This window comes from Linepithema humile, chromosome 8, assembly GCF_040581485.1.
Source record: "Linepithema humile isolate Giens D197 chromosome 8, Lhum_UNIL_v1.0, whole genome shotgun sequence".
Taxonomy (NCBI): Eukaryota; Metazoa; Arthropoda; class Insecta; order Hymenoptera; family Formicidae; genus Linepithema; species Linepithema humile.
This window is the reverse complement of record NC_090135.1, coordinates 2,849,807-2,865,237: the sequence shown is the minus strand read 5'-3', so window position 1 is coordinate 2,865,237 and position 15,431 is coordinate 2,849,807. Positions and strand designations below refer to the sequence as shown.

The 15,431-nt window shown below is 31.8% G+C and overlaps 1 protein-coding gene and 1 long non-coding RNA gene across 2 annotated transcripts; one reads left to right on the top strand and one right to left on the bottom strand.

Annotated features, from left to right (window-relative positions):
* Window positions 1-6,739: 6,739 nt before the first annotated feature.
* LOC137001440 (uncharacterized) lies at window positions 6,740-12,116 on the top strand. Its single transcript, XM_067360279.1, has 5 exons — window positions 6,740-6,892; window positions 7,109-7,260; window positions 7,433-7,579; window positions 10,931-11,198; window positions 11,348-12,116. The coding sequence occupies exons 3-5, from the start codon at window positions 7,554-7,556 to the stop codon at window positions 11,867-11,869; spliced, it is 816 nt and encodes a 271-aa protein (XP_067216380.1). The 5' UTR covers window positions 6,740-6,892; window positions 7,109-7,260; window positions 7,433-7,553; the 3' UTR covers window positions 11,870-12,116.
* A 12-nt stretch (window positions 12,117-12,128) lies between these two features.
* On the bottom strand, window positions 12,129-13,715 carry LOC137001441 (uncharacterized). The gene is made up of 3 exons (XR_010891452.1): window positions 13,537-13,715; window positions 13,178-13,450; window positions 12,129-13,101 (listed from the first exon to the last, which is right to left on the bottom strand). It is a non-coding gene; the product is annotated as an uncharacterized lncRNA (long non-coding RNA).
* Between the last annotated feature and the right edge of the window lie 1,716 nt (window positions 13,716-15,431).

Below are 15,431 nucleotides of genomic sequence, written 5' to 3'. Positions count from 1 at the left end.
GTGACGGGTCGCTTGACGGCGCGGATTGGTCGACGCAATTTGCCCGCCGGATGGATTCTGCGAATGAATCCCGGTGCGCGGCAACGCGAAATTAGGATCATGACGTCGAGTACGCTCGACGGGAGTACGAGAATGCTCGTACTAGAGGCTTTGAGGCCGAATCTGGTCGGCGGACGTACGAGAACGCTCGTACGAAGACGGATTTAGAGCGGCCATCCGACTAAGTATAAGGGAATGCCCTGTATACGAAGATCGATGCCTGGAGGAGCCGAGTACGCTCGACGGGTATACGAGAACGCTCGTATCGGAGATAGAAACGGTACCGAGGACGCTCGTGTACCTGGAAGAAGGCATAGAAGCCGAGTACGCTCGGCGGACTACGAGAACGCTCGCAGCAGGATTGTTCGCTGTCTAGCAGCGAACGGGATCTGGTGAGAAGACGTACAGCCGGGCCTCTTTTATACCCGGCTGGCAGCCGACTGAACTCAAATCGGCAAGCATCGGCGGTTTCGGCGGCGGGCCCCCCACAAAACGGAATTTCGGAACGGTCGGGTGTGGGGGGTTTTCGGCGATTGACCGCCGTTGTTTTGACAAGAGTTTTATCGGCGCTCGATGCGCCCTTGATGGGCTACGGACGATGGACGGTCCGTAGCCGTAACGATGCAGCTTGCGGGCTGCACCGTTACATCGTTAATGTCCGTGTCCAAATCTTTTGTTAAAAGATTATTCCTTATTCCTTTGAGTAAATGAACATAATCATATATAACTATTTCTTGATTTTGTATTATAAAACTGTTTTCTGAAATGCAAAGTTATTATTTTACAATTAATATTTAGTTACTTAAATCAACAAAATTTGAACTAATTATATGAGAAATTTACTTGTTTGTAAAGCCTTTGTTGTGCGAATTTTATTACTTTCATTTACCAAAAATTTTATTGCAGCGACATTTGAACTACTTTGGTCGCATATTGTAGCGATAGGTATTAACTCAGATGCAATGATTTTCATTAGCCATTCCTTAATACAGCATACTAGCTGAAATGTTTTTGTGTTACTGTTACAGAACCCATATCCTAAGGGTATCTTATTTCCTGATTTTAAACTTCGTAAATAAAAAGTTATAGCATGATCTGCAATTTTTCGGGTTCTTTTCATTCCCCAATCCTCAAATCTAATAATTTTATCCTCTGTTTTATTGTATGACAAAAAAGGTTGCAAAGACATCTCATCCCAGATAAGAGCAACATATTTTTCTCTTTCATCTTTAAAATTTTTAGCTACTTCTTTTAAATATTTTACTATTAATTGTGTGCATCCACTTTTTAAAGGAATATTTGCTAGTTGTGAATATAAAGTTGTCATAGATGGACAAAGAAGATATTTAGATAAGAAATTATAGGACGAACGAGATCTTTTAAATATACCAAGACAAAATAATTTATTTTCTAAAGTATATCGTCGTGCCTATAACATATAATTAGACAAAAAATAAGACATGATACAAAAAATGTATGTCCAATGATCTGTGTTACATTATGCATATATTATAATAAATATTGTTACACTTATCAAAAGTATAAATAAATTGTATAATAAATTTGTAATAATTGATTTTACAATTGTATTATATTTATTACTGGTATATATAACTGTAAAGTCAATTGATTATAATTTTATTTTAAAAAATAATTATATTTGTACTGACAATAAATGTAATAGCATTACCTATGATAAACATGCATTATGTAATATTGTATATAATATCATAATGTGTATATTATTTCCAAAAAAATGAAAAATAAAAAAACAAAAATCTTCTTAAAAAAATATAAGAATTATTCTTAAGTACTTAGGCCAGGTTGCACCAACATTATTTTAAATTTAAGCGAGACTTATATATGTCTCTATCTTTATCTTTTTTTCTAAATAAATAAAGACAAACACATATTTAAGTCTCGCTTAAAATCAAAATAACGTTAGTGCAATCGGGCCTTAAAGATTATATTTAAAGAAAGGAATATTTTCTTTAAATATAGTATTTAAAGATTATATTTAAAGATATATTCCTATTTTTTTAATACAATCCTCAATAAATACCTGGGAAGGAACATTATTATTTCTTAATATCATATTAATAAATCTTTCTCGTACTATCATTGATCTTGTATTTTTATTATTATGTGTCAAAGATATTGTTTTTTCTTTTCCTTTCTGTTTTAAATTTTTCACAAGACGCTGTAAACGTCTTTTATCACGTTTTAATTTGACAATTGTGCTATACAACTTTTTGGCTCTGGGACTAAGATGAGCTTTGCGAGTTATCTTGTAAGTCTGGCCCATTTCTTATTGGATTGGAGTTTGTTATACAATTATCAATTTTTTTTTTTCAATATTGTTAAGCGATATTCTGAAATTCTGATCTTGAATAATATTATCTTGTGTTTGCTGCAATTGACTTTGCTTTTCTATTGTCTCTTGTATATTTATACACTGTTGTGCTTTTTGTTGTGTATTATGTAATTGCTGTTCTTCCACTTGTACTTGTTTTTCAAGCTCTAGGGTTTTATCTGTAAGCATTTCATTACTACTTGTAATGATTGTATAATTTGCTTGTGTAATTTGTTCACTTACACTCATCTCATTGTGTAACTGTTCTACATCGTTTTGTAATATTGATTCTGTCTCTAACAATGTGGGAACTGTTGTAATGTCATTACTGTTTGTAATGATTGTACTTTGCTCATCTACACTTATTTCATTGTGTAACTGTTCTTCTTGTAATATAGATTCTGACTCTAACAGTGTAGGAACTGCTGTATTCTTTAAAAAACAATGAGATGGAGAGCAGCTGTAATCAGTGTTATGGAAATGCTTATAACATACTTTATATTTTTGTAAAGCCTCAATGTTTTTATTTTCCAAATTATGTAATTTTAAACTATTGATCCATTCCAGACATCTGATTCGATTTTTGGGAAATTTGTGTGACGGAACCTTTATTCCAGACTTACAGTCAGGAACGCAACAAACTCTTCCCATTTTTTTTCTTTTTAAAATAGGAAAGAAAAATATTAATGTCTATATGTAGTGTGTATTATGTATGTGTGCATTATATATATATAATAATCTTAGAGAAAACCGTTACCTGGGTGCCGGGTCACTCGGGCATCCAGGGTAATGAATGTGCGGACCAGCTGGCAAAAGCGGGTTCAGATATAACGATGGTAGGATTACCGGGGCCGGCTCTGGGAATCCCCTTTTGTCTAGGAAGGGGGAGGATCAAAGAATGGCTCCGCAGAGAACATCTAAGACACTGGAGAGTGGAATCTGAGTCCAAGTGCAGACAGGATAGAGCTCTGATGGCAGATACTCCTAATAGGGAACTGGCTTGGAGCATAACGGCTCTGAGTAGGAGAGATGCCAGGACAGCGGTACACATACTGACGGGCAGTGATGCGATATTTCCCACAGCGGTCCCGGCTCCGCTGCCTCACACAACCTTACAGAAGCGCTACGTCACGTATCCGTGTGAGCTCGGCCGTTCAACCAATGGAAGAGAGCGAACGTCTCCCTTCCACCAAGCCGACACAACAGACGATAATGCATGCTACTTGCATGTTAAAAGCAAGCGTTTCTGATTCAGAAAAGAAATTCTGAGGCGAGTGGCTGGAATATTAGAGATCACCTGTTCGAGACCTGCTTCGTGCAACTTTTTTTTCTTTTTTCCACATTTGTTTCTAACATAATAAATTATTAGATATTATATTTTTGCCCAAAAAAATAATATTTTCTATTTATTATTAATATTTGCATATATTAAACTAACAATTTTAGAAATAATACAGATCTGCTATTGTTAATAGAAAAATGAAGTTATTTTACAATGTTGCAACAAAGTGCTAATTTAACATATGTGAATATTTTTAATAAAGATAAAATAATTTCTTTTAGCCAAAAACATTATCTAATAATTTACTTAAAATAAATATCGAAAAAGGAAAAAAAGTTACAAAATCACAGTTTTCAAACACGAGATTTTTAATATTCTTGCCATTCGCCTTACTCGTTTAGCCATGCTTGTTATTTTACATTTATCAACATGAAAGATTACACGCCTGCAAAGCTTTTAATTATTTATTTTAAACTACTGCATATTAGCAAGATTACTGCAGTAACTACATATACATGTACTGTGGAGATTAGTGGAGGAACACAGTAGCATATTAAAAATGCAGTCAAATAGATATAGATTGGTAATTTTATTAGTACTATTAATAAGTAGTGGTCTTCCGCACCACCTTTGAGGTTCCACTTATGGCGCGTTCGATTTTTTTTTAAGTGGATTGTCGCCTGGAGCCCTATTGTAGCACTTTTTTTTACACCTGTTATTTACAGGTTAAAATAATTTACAGTAGTTGACACTATATTTTTGTATCTATATACTTACTGTACTTTGTATACTCACTGTACTTGTACTTTTGCGCGTTGCGCGTATATTGGCGAGTTGGGAAAATTACTTACTTTATAATTTTTTATAAATACAAAATATATTTTGTATTTATTATGCCTGCAATGCTATCAAGAGTAATGAGAAATACAAGGTGTCCCATTTTAAACAATCCACTCAAATATCTCAGAAACACCGAGTTAAATAAAAAAATTTTTTAAATAAAAGTTGTAGGATTTGGAGAGGGAAAAAATATAGGGATATTTGTTTGACCTTGGATGGAAGCGCTTCTGAGATTTGAAGGTCATTTTTATTTTTTTAAATGGAACCACTTTAATTTTTTTATATAAATCGATTTCTCATAATATTTGTCGTAAAAAGTTATAAAACTAGGATGACCAAAAATTGAATGGTTTACAAGATATTTTATACTTTAATTTGACATAATTTTACATAAACTATAAAATATCTCGTTAAATATTTATTTTTCAATTATCTTACATCAACATTTTTATGCACAAAATAATGAGAGGAATCAATTGGTGTAAAAAAATACATAGTTGACTTTAAGAAAAAAGTTTATATATTTAAGAAGAAAGTATATTATATCATATCTGCTAAATATAGCTTAAATATAGCTCTGCTAGATTTTTTCTTAAAGACAACTATGTGTTTTTTTTATACCAATTGATTCCTCTCATTATTTTGTGCATAAAAGTGTTGATGTAAGATAATTGAAAAATGAATATTTAACGAGATATTTTATAGTTTATGTAAAATTATGTCAAATTAAAGTATAAAATATCTTGTAAACCATTCAATTTTTGGCCATTCTAGTTTTATAACTTTTTACGACAAATATTATGAGAAATCGATTTATATAAAAAAATTAAAGTGGTTCCATTTAAAAAAATAAAAATGATCTTTAAATCTCAGAAGCGCTTCTATCCAAGGTCAAACAAATATCCCTATATTTTTTCTCTCACCAAATCCTACAACTTTTATTTAAAAAATTTTTTTATTTAACTCGGTGTTTCTGAGATATTTGAGTGGATTGTTTAATTATAAAGTAAGTAATTTTCCCAACTCGCCAATATACGCGCAACGCGCAAAAGTACAAGTACAGTGAGTATACAAAGTACAGTAAGTATATAGATACAAAAATATAGTGTCAACTACTGTAAATTATTTTAACCTGTAAATAATAGGTGTAAAAAAAAGTGCTACAATAGGGCTCCAGGCGACGATCCACTTAAAAAAAAATCGAACGCGCCATAAATGGAACCTCAAAGGTGGTGCGGAAGACCACTACTTATTAATAGTACTAATAAAATTACCAATCTATATCTATTTGACTGCATTTTTAATATGCTACTGTGTTCCTCCACTAATCTCCACAGTACATGTATATGTAGTTACTGCAGTAATCTTGCTAATATGCAGTAGTTTAAAATAAATAATTAAAAGCTTTGCAGGCGTGTAATCTTTCATGTTGATAAATGTAAAATAACAAGCATAGCTAAACGAGTAAGACGAATAGCAAGAATATTAAAAATCTCGTGTTTGAAAACTGTGATTTTGTAATTTTTTTCCTTTTTCAATATTTATTTTAAGTAAATTATTAGATAATGTTTTTGGCTAAAAGAAATTATTTTATCTTTATTAAAAATATTTACATATGTTAAATTAGCACTTTGTTGCAACATTGTAAAATAACTTCATTTTTCTATTAACAATAGCAGATCTGTATTATTTCTAAAATTGTTAGTTTAATATATGCGAATATTAATAATAAATAGAAAATATTATTTTTTTGGGCAAAAATATATTATCTAATAATTTACTATGTTAGAAACAAATGTGGAAAAAAGAAAAAAAAGTTGCACGAAGCAGGTCTCGAACAGGTGATCTCTAATATTCCAACCACTCGCCTCAGAATTTTTTTTCTGAATCAGAAACGCTTGTTTTTAACATGCAAGTAGCATGCATTTATCGTCTGTTGTGTCGGCTCGGTGGAAGGGAGACGTTCGCTCTCTTCCATTGGTTGAACGGCCGAGCTCACACGGATACGTGACGTAGCGCTTCTGTAAGGTTGTGTGAGGCAGCGGAGCCGGGACCGCTGTGGGCAGTGATGCGATATTTCCCATACGTCACGTATCCGTGTGAGCTCGGCCGTTCAACCAATGGAAGAGAGCGAACGTCTCCCTTCCACCGAGCCGACACAACAGACGATGGCTGCGTTCCCATTTCGTCTCACTCAGTGCAGTATCCAGTGGCCGCCATTTTGCTGATACTGTACTGGAGAAGCGTTCCCAAATTGCTGGACTGGCTAGTGGCTAGTGACAGCCTCGCACACGTATTAGCTCATAACCTAAATAAAATTGTTAGTTAATATATAAATAGTGTTAAAGCAATTATTGCTAGTAAAGATTATTATATCGGTAAGTAAATATTTCAATTAGCAATGTATTAATAAGTGTTAGCGTTATTTTTAAATATTATAACAACGATTATACCGATTATTTGTTTGTATAACTTCACATTTAAAAACAATAAATTATTGTATTATAATGTTTATTGTATATAATTATTGTACATAATTTTATTTTTTCAGTACACATTGATTTTTTTTTGTTAAAGTGTTGTGATTATTGCAGGAAATATATTCTATAAAGAACAAAATTAGGAATGGCAGAAAACAAGGATGCACTGATTGCTATCGCAATCCAAATGTTTGATTCGTCTAGTAATGGTTCATCAGACACTGACAGTAATGAAGAATTAATAAACGCAATTCCAATGATTAGAGGTAAAAGGCCTAGAATACAAAATTATATAGAAGTTATTGCTTTGTATGATGATAAAGAATTTAAATCACATTTTCGGTGAGTAATACATAATGTTCTAAAATATTAGTATTTTAAATAAAATTATATACAATTATATCATTACAATTATATATACTAATAACATTTTTACAGTCTACGTAGAAATACCTTCCAATATATTTTAAACTTGATACGACCAGTACTGGAAAAAGTTCCAGACAATCCTGGAAGGGATCCTATATCGGCTTGCAGGCAACTGTATATTGCATTGTGGATGTTAGCTGCTCTCGACTCGTACAGGTATAAACAAAAATAAATGCATGTTATTAGATAATAAATTAAAACTATAATATTGGCTCAAATTATTCAAATAAATTATTAACAACAAGCTACAGAGCCCAAGCTGGATTTTCGTGCTTAATTTATTGATATATTATAACAAATGTTTAGGTCAATCTAGACGTTTCGACCATCTGGTTGTGGTCATCTTCAGTAGTTAGTTATTATAAAATTCGGAACATATTAATATATATATAAACAATCGTTACTTATAAAACTAATTCGGATATTACAATCTTCTTATATTCGTTACATTTAAAAATTGTTTAGAAGGACAACACATCTTGAAAGTCATGCCTCTTCTAATAACACCAATCTTAAGATCATCAGGAAGGAAATCATGTTTTACATTAAACATACACGATGTCCTTTTTAAGACTTGAATTGTGGTTGATTGCAATTATTCTAAAACCAGCATGAACCAATGTCTACTTTTATCTTTATATTACTTGTTATTTATTAAAATTACTAAAAATATTCTTACCTCAATGCATAGCAGTACCGTCATGTTGTGTTTTCGTGTAAACTTTCTTATTTTAAAAAAACTAAGAACCAAAACTAAATTCTGTGTAACGAGTCAGTTTGCTAAAAATGATATTGGAGGTCCGTGTCGTTTGAGTGGACATGGCAAACTAGTTGAATATAATAGAGGATATATTAGAGAACTCGTATGTGAAGGAGATTCGTGGTGGGAGAGTGAGTGATCTTTAAGAATCTTTTTAGAATCGGATCATTGCCTTGCTTCTTTAGATGTTGTTTCTCTTTTTACGAACATTCCTGTTGAAAAGGCAATAGAAAGCATAAAAAACAGATGGGAATGGATTAGAAGGTACAATTCCATACCAATAGAAGAATTTTTAATTGGTATCAATTTAGTTTTAAATTCAACGTATTTTAGTTTTAATAAAGTAATTTACAAGCTAATTTTTGGCACTCCAATGGGTTCTCCTCTCTCTCCAATAATAGCAGAATTTGTGTTACAAGATTTGGAAAATTCAGCAATCGAACGTCTACCTTACAAATTACCGTTTTATTTTAGGTATGTTGACGACATACTATTTACGGCTCCAGAAAATCATTTAGACGAAGTTTTGGAGACATTCAACTTAATGCATAGCAGATTACAATTCACATTGGAAAAGGGAATAAATAATCATATCAATTTCCTAAACGTTAAACTAATATCGGAAAACAATTTTATTAAATTTGATTTGTTCCACAAAAACCTACTTTTTCGGGCAGATATTTAAGTTTTTATTCGCATCATCCCATGGCACACAAAAAAGGTGTTATCATTGGCTTATTTGACAGAGTTGTAAAGTTAACACACCCACAATATTGGCACAAGAACATCGAGGAAATGATTTCCCTACTTTTAATTAACGGCTATCCATTGGAATTAATTTTTAATAGTATTAACGAAAGACTTAAAAAATTTAGCAATAATTGTTGTGTTGTGCCCTTGGTGATAGGGCACGGGTTCGGGATCTGCCAAGGAGTTAGGCCGGGAATCCGGGAATAATCCTTTGACGTTTTTTTTTAATAAAAAACAGTCTTCCACATATTTATTGATCTCTTGATTCATTACAAATTCCCTTACTTCTATGTAATCTAGGTTCCGTCAGGAATCCTTGCCTTAGTGTAGTATCACGGAGCCCCAAGTTACTCTTATTCACTTTTAACGAATTGTTATAATTCGCGTTCTTCTAGATTTGTGGTCCCAACGGACATACGTCCGTTTCTTGTGACTGATAGTTTTAGACCCGCCGTCGTGATCTCGCGACGGCGATTTTATATATGTGAAACTGCACTTGATTGCAGTTTTAACGATCTAACTTGCTGACGAAATTCGATCGTTCGTCAGCATTGTCGCGTAAAAAGTGAATTAGGTTTTAATTTTCGCTGCGCGATTTATCCGGTGTCTCGCATGAGCCGGAAACTGAATATTAGATATCTTAATCTGATATGCAATAGATATTTTCTTATATTTTATTAATATATATATATTTTATTATTAATAATTGGTTGTGTGGTTCTTTGGACCCACAACAGTTGTAATAAAAACAAAAATAGCAATGATAGAACGGGTTATTTTACGATACCATATATAAAAGAAACTTTTGATAAATTCACAAGGAACATGAAAAAATACAATCATCATTTAGCCTTTTCGTGTAACAATAAACTTAATAGGTTTATAAAAACAGGAAAAGACATCATTGAATCCATGAGCCAATGTGATGTAGTATACAAGGTAACGTGTCATGATTGCGAGGCTAGTTACGTGGGACAAACAAAGAGAAAATTGAAAACTAGAATTAAAGAACACAAGTCGGATATAAATAAAAGAACGGGATCCCCTTCTGTCATTTCTTGTCATAGATTAGAAAAAAACCATGAAATGGATTGGGAGAATGTAGAAATATTAGACAAGGAAATGTCTTATAGCAAAAGGCTTATTTCCGAGATGTTGCACATAAAACGGCAAAAAACGAGTCTCAATAAGCAGAACGATACTGAGTTACTGCCAAACTTGTATTTGCCAGTTCTCAATTTGTTTACTGCTTAAAGATCACTCACTCTCCCACCACGAATCTCCTTCACATACGAGTTCTCTAATATATCCTCTATTATATTCAACTAGTTTGCCATGTCCACTCAAACGACACGGACCTCCAATATCATTTTTAGCAAACTGACTCGTTACACAGAATTTAGTTTTGGTTCTTAGTTTTTTTAAAATAAGAAAGTTTACACGAAAACACAACATGACGGTACTGCTATGCATTGAGGTAAGAATATTTTTAGTAATTTTAATAAATAACAAGTAATATAAAGACAAAAGTAGACATTGGTTCATGCTGGTTTTAGAATAATTGCAATCAACCACAATTCAAGTCTTAAAAAGGACATCGTGTATGTTTAATGTAAAACATGATTTCCTTCCTGATGATCTTAAGATTGGTGTTATTAGAAGAGGCATGACTTTCAAGATGTGTTGTCCTTCTAAACAATTTTTAAATGTAACGAATATAAGAAGATTGTAATATCCGAATTAGTTTTATAAGTAACGATTGTTTATTAATATGTTCCGAATTTTATAATAACTAACTACTGAAGATGACCACAACCAGATGGTCGAAACGTCTAGATTGACCTAAACATTTGTTATAATATATCAATAAATTAAGCACGAAAATCCAGCTTGGGCTCTGTAGCTTGTTGTTAATAATTTATTTGCATGTTATTAGATTGAAATATTTCATTCAATTGCTCTAAGATATTTTCAGTAATAAAACATTATGATTACAGATCTGTATGTACAAAGTTTGATGTTGGAAGGGCAACTGCTTGGCGATGCGTTCTAAGAGTAACAAAAGCATTATATAGGTTACGAAATACGTTTATATCTTGGCCTACAAGAGCACAAGCTGAACAGACTTGGACTAAAATGGAACAACGATATGGATTCCCAGGTGTCATCGGCGCAGTTGATGGTACTCTCATTAAAATAAGTGCACCTGCAAGAAATCCAGAAGCATACATATGTAGAAAAAACTACCATGCAATTCAATTACAGGTAAATGTTATTAATGATGTTTGAAAATATGTGGATATACATCCACATATTTTCAAACATCATTATATTATTATATTATTATATGTGGATGTATATCTACATATTTTCTGTGATTGACATATTATTTGTAATTTCTTGTGTATTTTCAGGTTGTATGTGATGCAGATTTAAGGTTTATACATTGTTACGCAGGACAACCAGGCTCAGTCCATGACATGCGGACATTTATGTATTCCGGATTGCAACAAAAATGCAATCCGCAATTCTTCCCTGAAGACAGTCACTTACTCGGTGATGCAGCGTACACAATCCAGCGAAATGTAATGGTTCCTTACAGGGATAACGGTCACTTAACAGAAGCTGAAACTAATTTCAATAAGAAATTATCATCAGCCCGTATGATTGTGGAACGGTCCCTTGGATTGCTGAAAGGACGTTGGCGGTGTTTGTTGGACAAACTTTCAATGACAAGAACGGACTTGATACCACGTAATATCATCGGTTGTTGTGTTTTACACAATCTTTGTTTATTAAAGAACGATGAAATCGATATCCCGATATTGGTAGAAAATCGTTATATGTTACAAGAATTACATCCACTCGATGTGAATGTAAACGATCGGAATGAAGGTATTGTGAAACGTGAGAATCTAACTCGCTTATTAAATTAAATATAAGTTTTGTTGAAAATAAATTAACATTGCATTTGTATTTGTGACCATAATTTGTATTTGCGAACAATTTAAAATGTACATTAAAATTAAGTTCATGTGTATCAAATAAATGTGTAAATAAAAATTATAATTATATTTATATTGAAAATTATAACGAAAACATTGAAAATGAAAATAATTTCTTTTTTTCTCTTTCCTTATTGTTCTGACTTATTATTTATTAATTCGCTGCTTACTAATTTCCTTATTTGACTAATCTATTTTTTTCTACAAACAAAAAGTATGACAACAGTATGACAATTGTGTATACATTTACATAAAACAAATTTGAAATAAAAGAATAAATAAAAAAAACATTGCAAATAACTAAGCGTAAAAAATAGCTACGACTAAAACTCAAAATAATTCGTGTTTGGAAACAAAGTATAAAAATATTAAAAACATAATAAAATTAAAAAAAAAAAAACGGAGCACTCTTTCGTTAACTTGATGACAGTGTAGCCTCGTTTGCACTATGTAGCTGTCTGCCATGGAGATCCCAATAATGCTGTAAATTTACAAAATATTACTTAAAAAGTTATACAAAATGTTTATTCTGTGAAATAAACTAAATAAAATTTTTTTAAACAAATTTACCGCTTCTGCACTATTGCTCATTATTGTTTTATGTCCCGTAGAAATTGGACATATCATCATTCGTCGAGCAACTAAAATGTAAAAATAATAAATCAATTTTCAATTTTTGCAGTACAAAATCACCATAATTTGATCATGGATAGTTAATAATTATTAAATTTACTATTTATTCGACGGATATATCGCACTTACCCTTTTCAAATGATTATTTTTTTTCCATAATATGATCCACCAACTTTTGCAGCAAGCTTAATTTTCTCTTCTGATATTCTTCCGAAGATTTTCTGTATAACCTTTTCTCTTCTAAAATTTCATGCAGAACTTTGGTCCGAGATTTTTTGACTACTTTTTCGTCAGTATCTGCAACAAGAAATAAAATTGAAAAATGTTAATCATAATTTAATGTAAGTTTATTTTTGCAAATAAAATAATTAGTTATATATTAATTTATTTTATAAGTACTCACTTGGCAAAACGTTTTCTCGATTGCCATCTCTCTCGTCACCATTTTCAAAACTACTATCTTGCAGTTCATTACTTGCAACCGCAACAGGATCCACTCATGGTTGTTTTCGAAATATGGCCTCGAGTTCCTGAAAACAATACAATTTATTATTGTAATAATAATTTTTCGACCAAAAACATAATTGATATAATGTTATACTTTACATCAAAATATTTGAATGTCATTAAATCATTCCCAGACTGCTTATTGTGATCGATAATCTTTCTGTATCTCCTTTTTAGGGCATCCATTTTATTTGCACATTTATTTGAGGGAATGTCATAGCCCATTTTTTTCATGTCTTCGGAAACCTGCTTCCACATTTTACGAAGCAACACTTTCCCACTTTTCATTTTTTTTTTGTTGTTCGCGATATGTGCTTATTAAAAGCAGAATTTTTTCATGTGTCCATGTGGCGTCATGAATATCTTCTGATTCTGTAAATATATTTGTTTCATCAATAAATAATGAACTATTTATGCAATATTTATTTAAATTAAATTCGTAAGTGTAAAATTATTACCTGCATTATTCGAGAAATTTTGAGTCTCAGGTTCTTCAACAGTTTCATTAACGCTTTTTTGAATGGGCTCATTCGGTTGTTGATCCCGAATGAGGCCATTCAAAACTGATTGAGCAAAATGTATATCTGTAAATTATTCACAATAAAATATTTATATGGATTTTATATATAATAATCTGTGCAATTTTAAGTCAGTTTAACCTCAAACTATACAGATAAATTTCGAAAAAACGTTACCAATTGCTATCCGCTTTGCATCTTCTGGCGACAGAAACGTCGTATACAATATATTTGTTTCTGCATCTAATAATTGTGTCCGTATTTTCTTTTTTTGCACGTAACATTTCCCGGCCGACGACATTCTGAACGAGGTACGATTGTCACTAGCCAGTCCAGTAATTTGGGAACGCTTCTCCAGTACAGTATCCAGCAAAATGGCGGCCACTGGATACTGCACTGAGTGAGACAAAATGGGAACGCAGCCGATAAATGCATGCTACTTGCATGTTAAAAGCAAGCGTTTCTGATTCAGAAAAGAAATTCTGAGGCGAGTGGCTGGAATATTAGAGATCACCTGTTCGAGACCTGCTTCGTGCAACTTTTTTTTCTTTTTTCCACATTTGTTTCTAACATAGTAAATTATTAGATAATATTTTTTTGCCCAAAAAAATAATATTTTCTATTTATTATTAATATTCGCATATATTAAACTAACAATTTTAGAAATAATACAGATCTGTTATTGTTAATAGAAAAATGAAGTTATTTTACAATGTTGCAACAAAGTGCTAATTTAACATATGCGAATATTTTTAATAAAGATAAAATAATTTTTTTTAGCCAAAAACATTATCTAATAATTTACTTAAAATAAATATCAAAAAAGGAAAAAAAGTTACAAAATCACAGTTTCCAAACACAAGATTTTTAATATTCTTGCCATTCGCCTTACTCGTTTAGCCATGCTTGTTATTTTACATTTATCAACATGAAAGATTACACGCCTGCAAAGCTTTTAATTATTTATTTTAAACTACTGCATATTAGCAAGAGTTACTGCAGTAACTACATATACATGTACTGTGGAGATTAGTGAAGGAACACAGTAGCATATTAAAAATGCAGTCAAATAGTTTTCGCTGCATTGATTGCACATTCTGCATGTGCTGAAATACCAGAATGCGAAGAATTTATAAAAAAGATTTCAAGTTATATTAACAGTAGTCCCAAGCGTTTGGCTATTTATAGAGAATTTAGTGATTGCTTTTTGGAAACAAGTCGCAAAATTTTACGATTGTCCGATACACGGTGGCTTTCTCACTATTCATGTATTGAAAGAATTCTTGAGTCTTGGGATTCTCTCAAGCTTTTTCTTACTGATATGGTGTTGACAGAAAAATCAAAGTCTGCAGAAAATTTAATGTTTATAATGCAACGTCATGATGTAAAAGCATATTTTTTATTTTTAGAACATATTTTAAATACATTTAATTCATTTAATGCATTTTTTCAAGCAGCGGAAACTAGAGTTTATTTATTGCAACCAAAATCAGTAAAATTTCTAACCACAATCTGTGAATACTTTTTGAAACCAGAATTGTTAAAAAATGTATGTAATAATATTCAATTTTCTCAACAAAAGAATCAAAAATCTCTAAATAAAGTAAATTTAGGATTCGAATGTGAGGAATATCTTGATAAATTAATGAAAGGACACACAGACATAGTTGCACATGTTCGAAAGAATTGTTTGCAATTTTGCGTCACTGCTGCAGAAGAAATTAGTAAAAGATTACCAATTAATGACAAATTTTTGTCTAAATTGAAAGTTTTAGAAGCAAACGTAGCTTTATCGGATAGTGACAGAGAAATATCATTCAATGATGTCTCTTTTA

Bases quoted from the DNA above. Each gene is read 5' to 3' on its own strand.
- LOC137001440 (XM_067360279.1), top strand. From the start codon at position 7,554: ATGTTAGCTGCTCTCGACTCGTACAG. The intron at 7,580-10,930 runs GTATAAACAAAA...TTATGATTACAG, and splicing joins GCTGCTCTCGACTCGTACAG to ATCTGTATGTACAAAGTTTG. The intron at 11,199-11,347 runs GTAAATGTTATT...GTGTATTTTCAG, and splicing joins ACCATGCAATTCAATTACAG to GTTGTATGTGATGCAGATTT.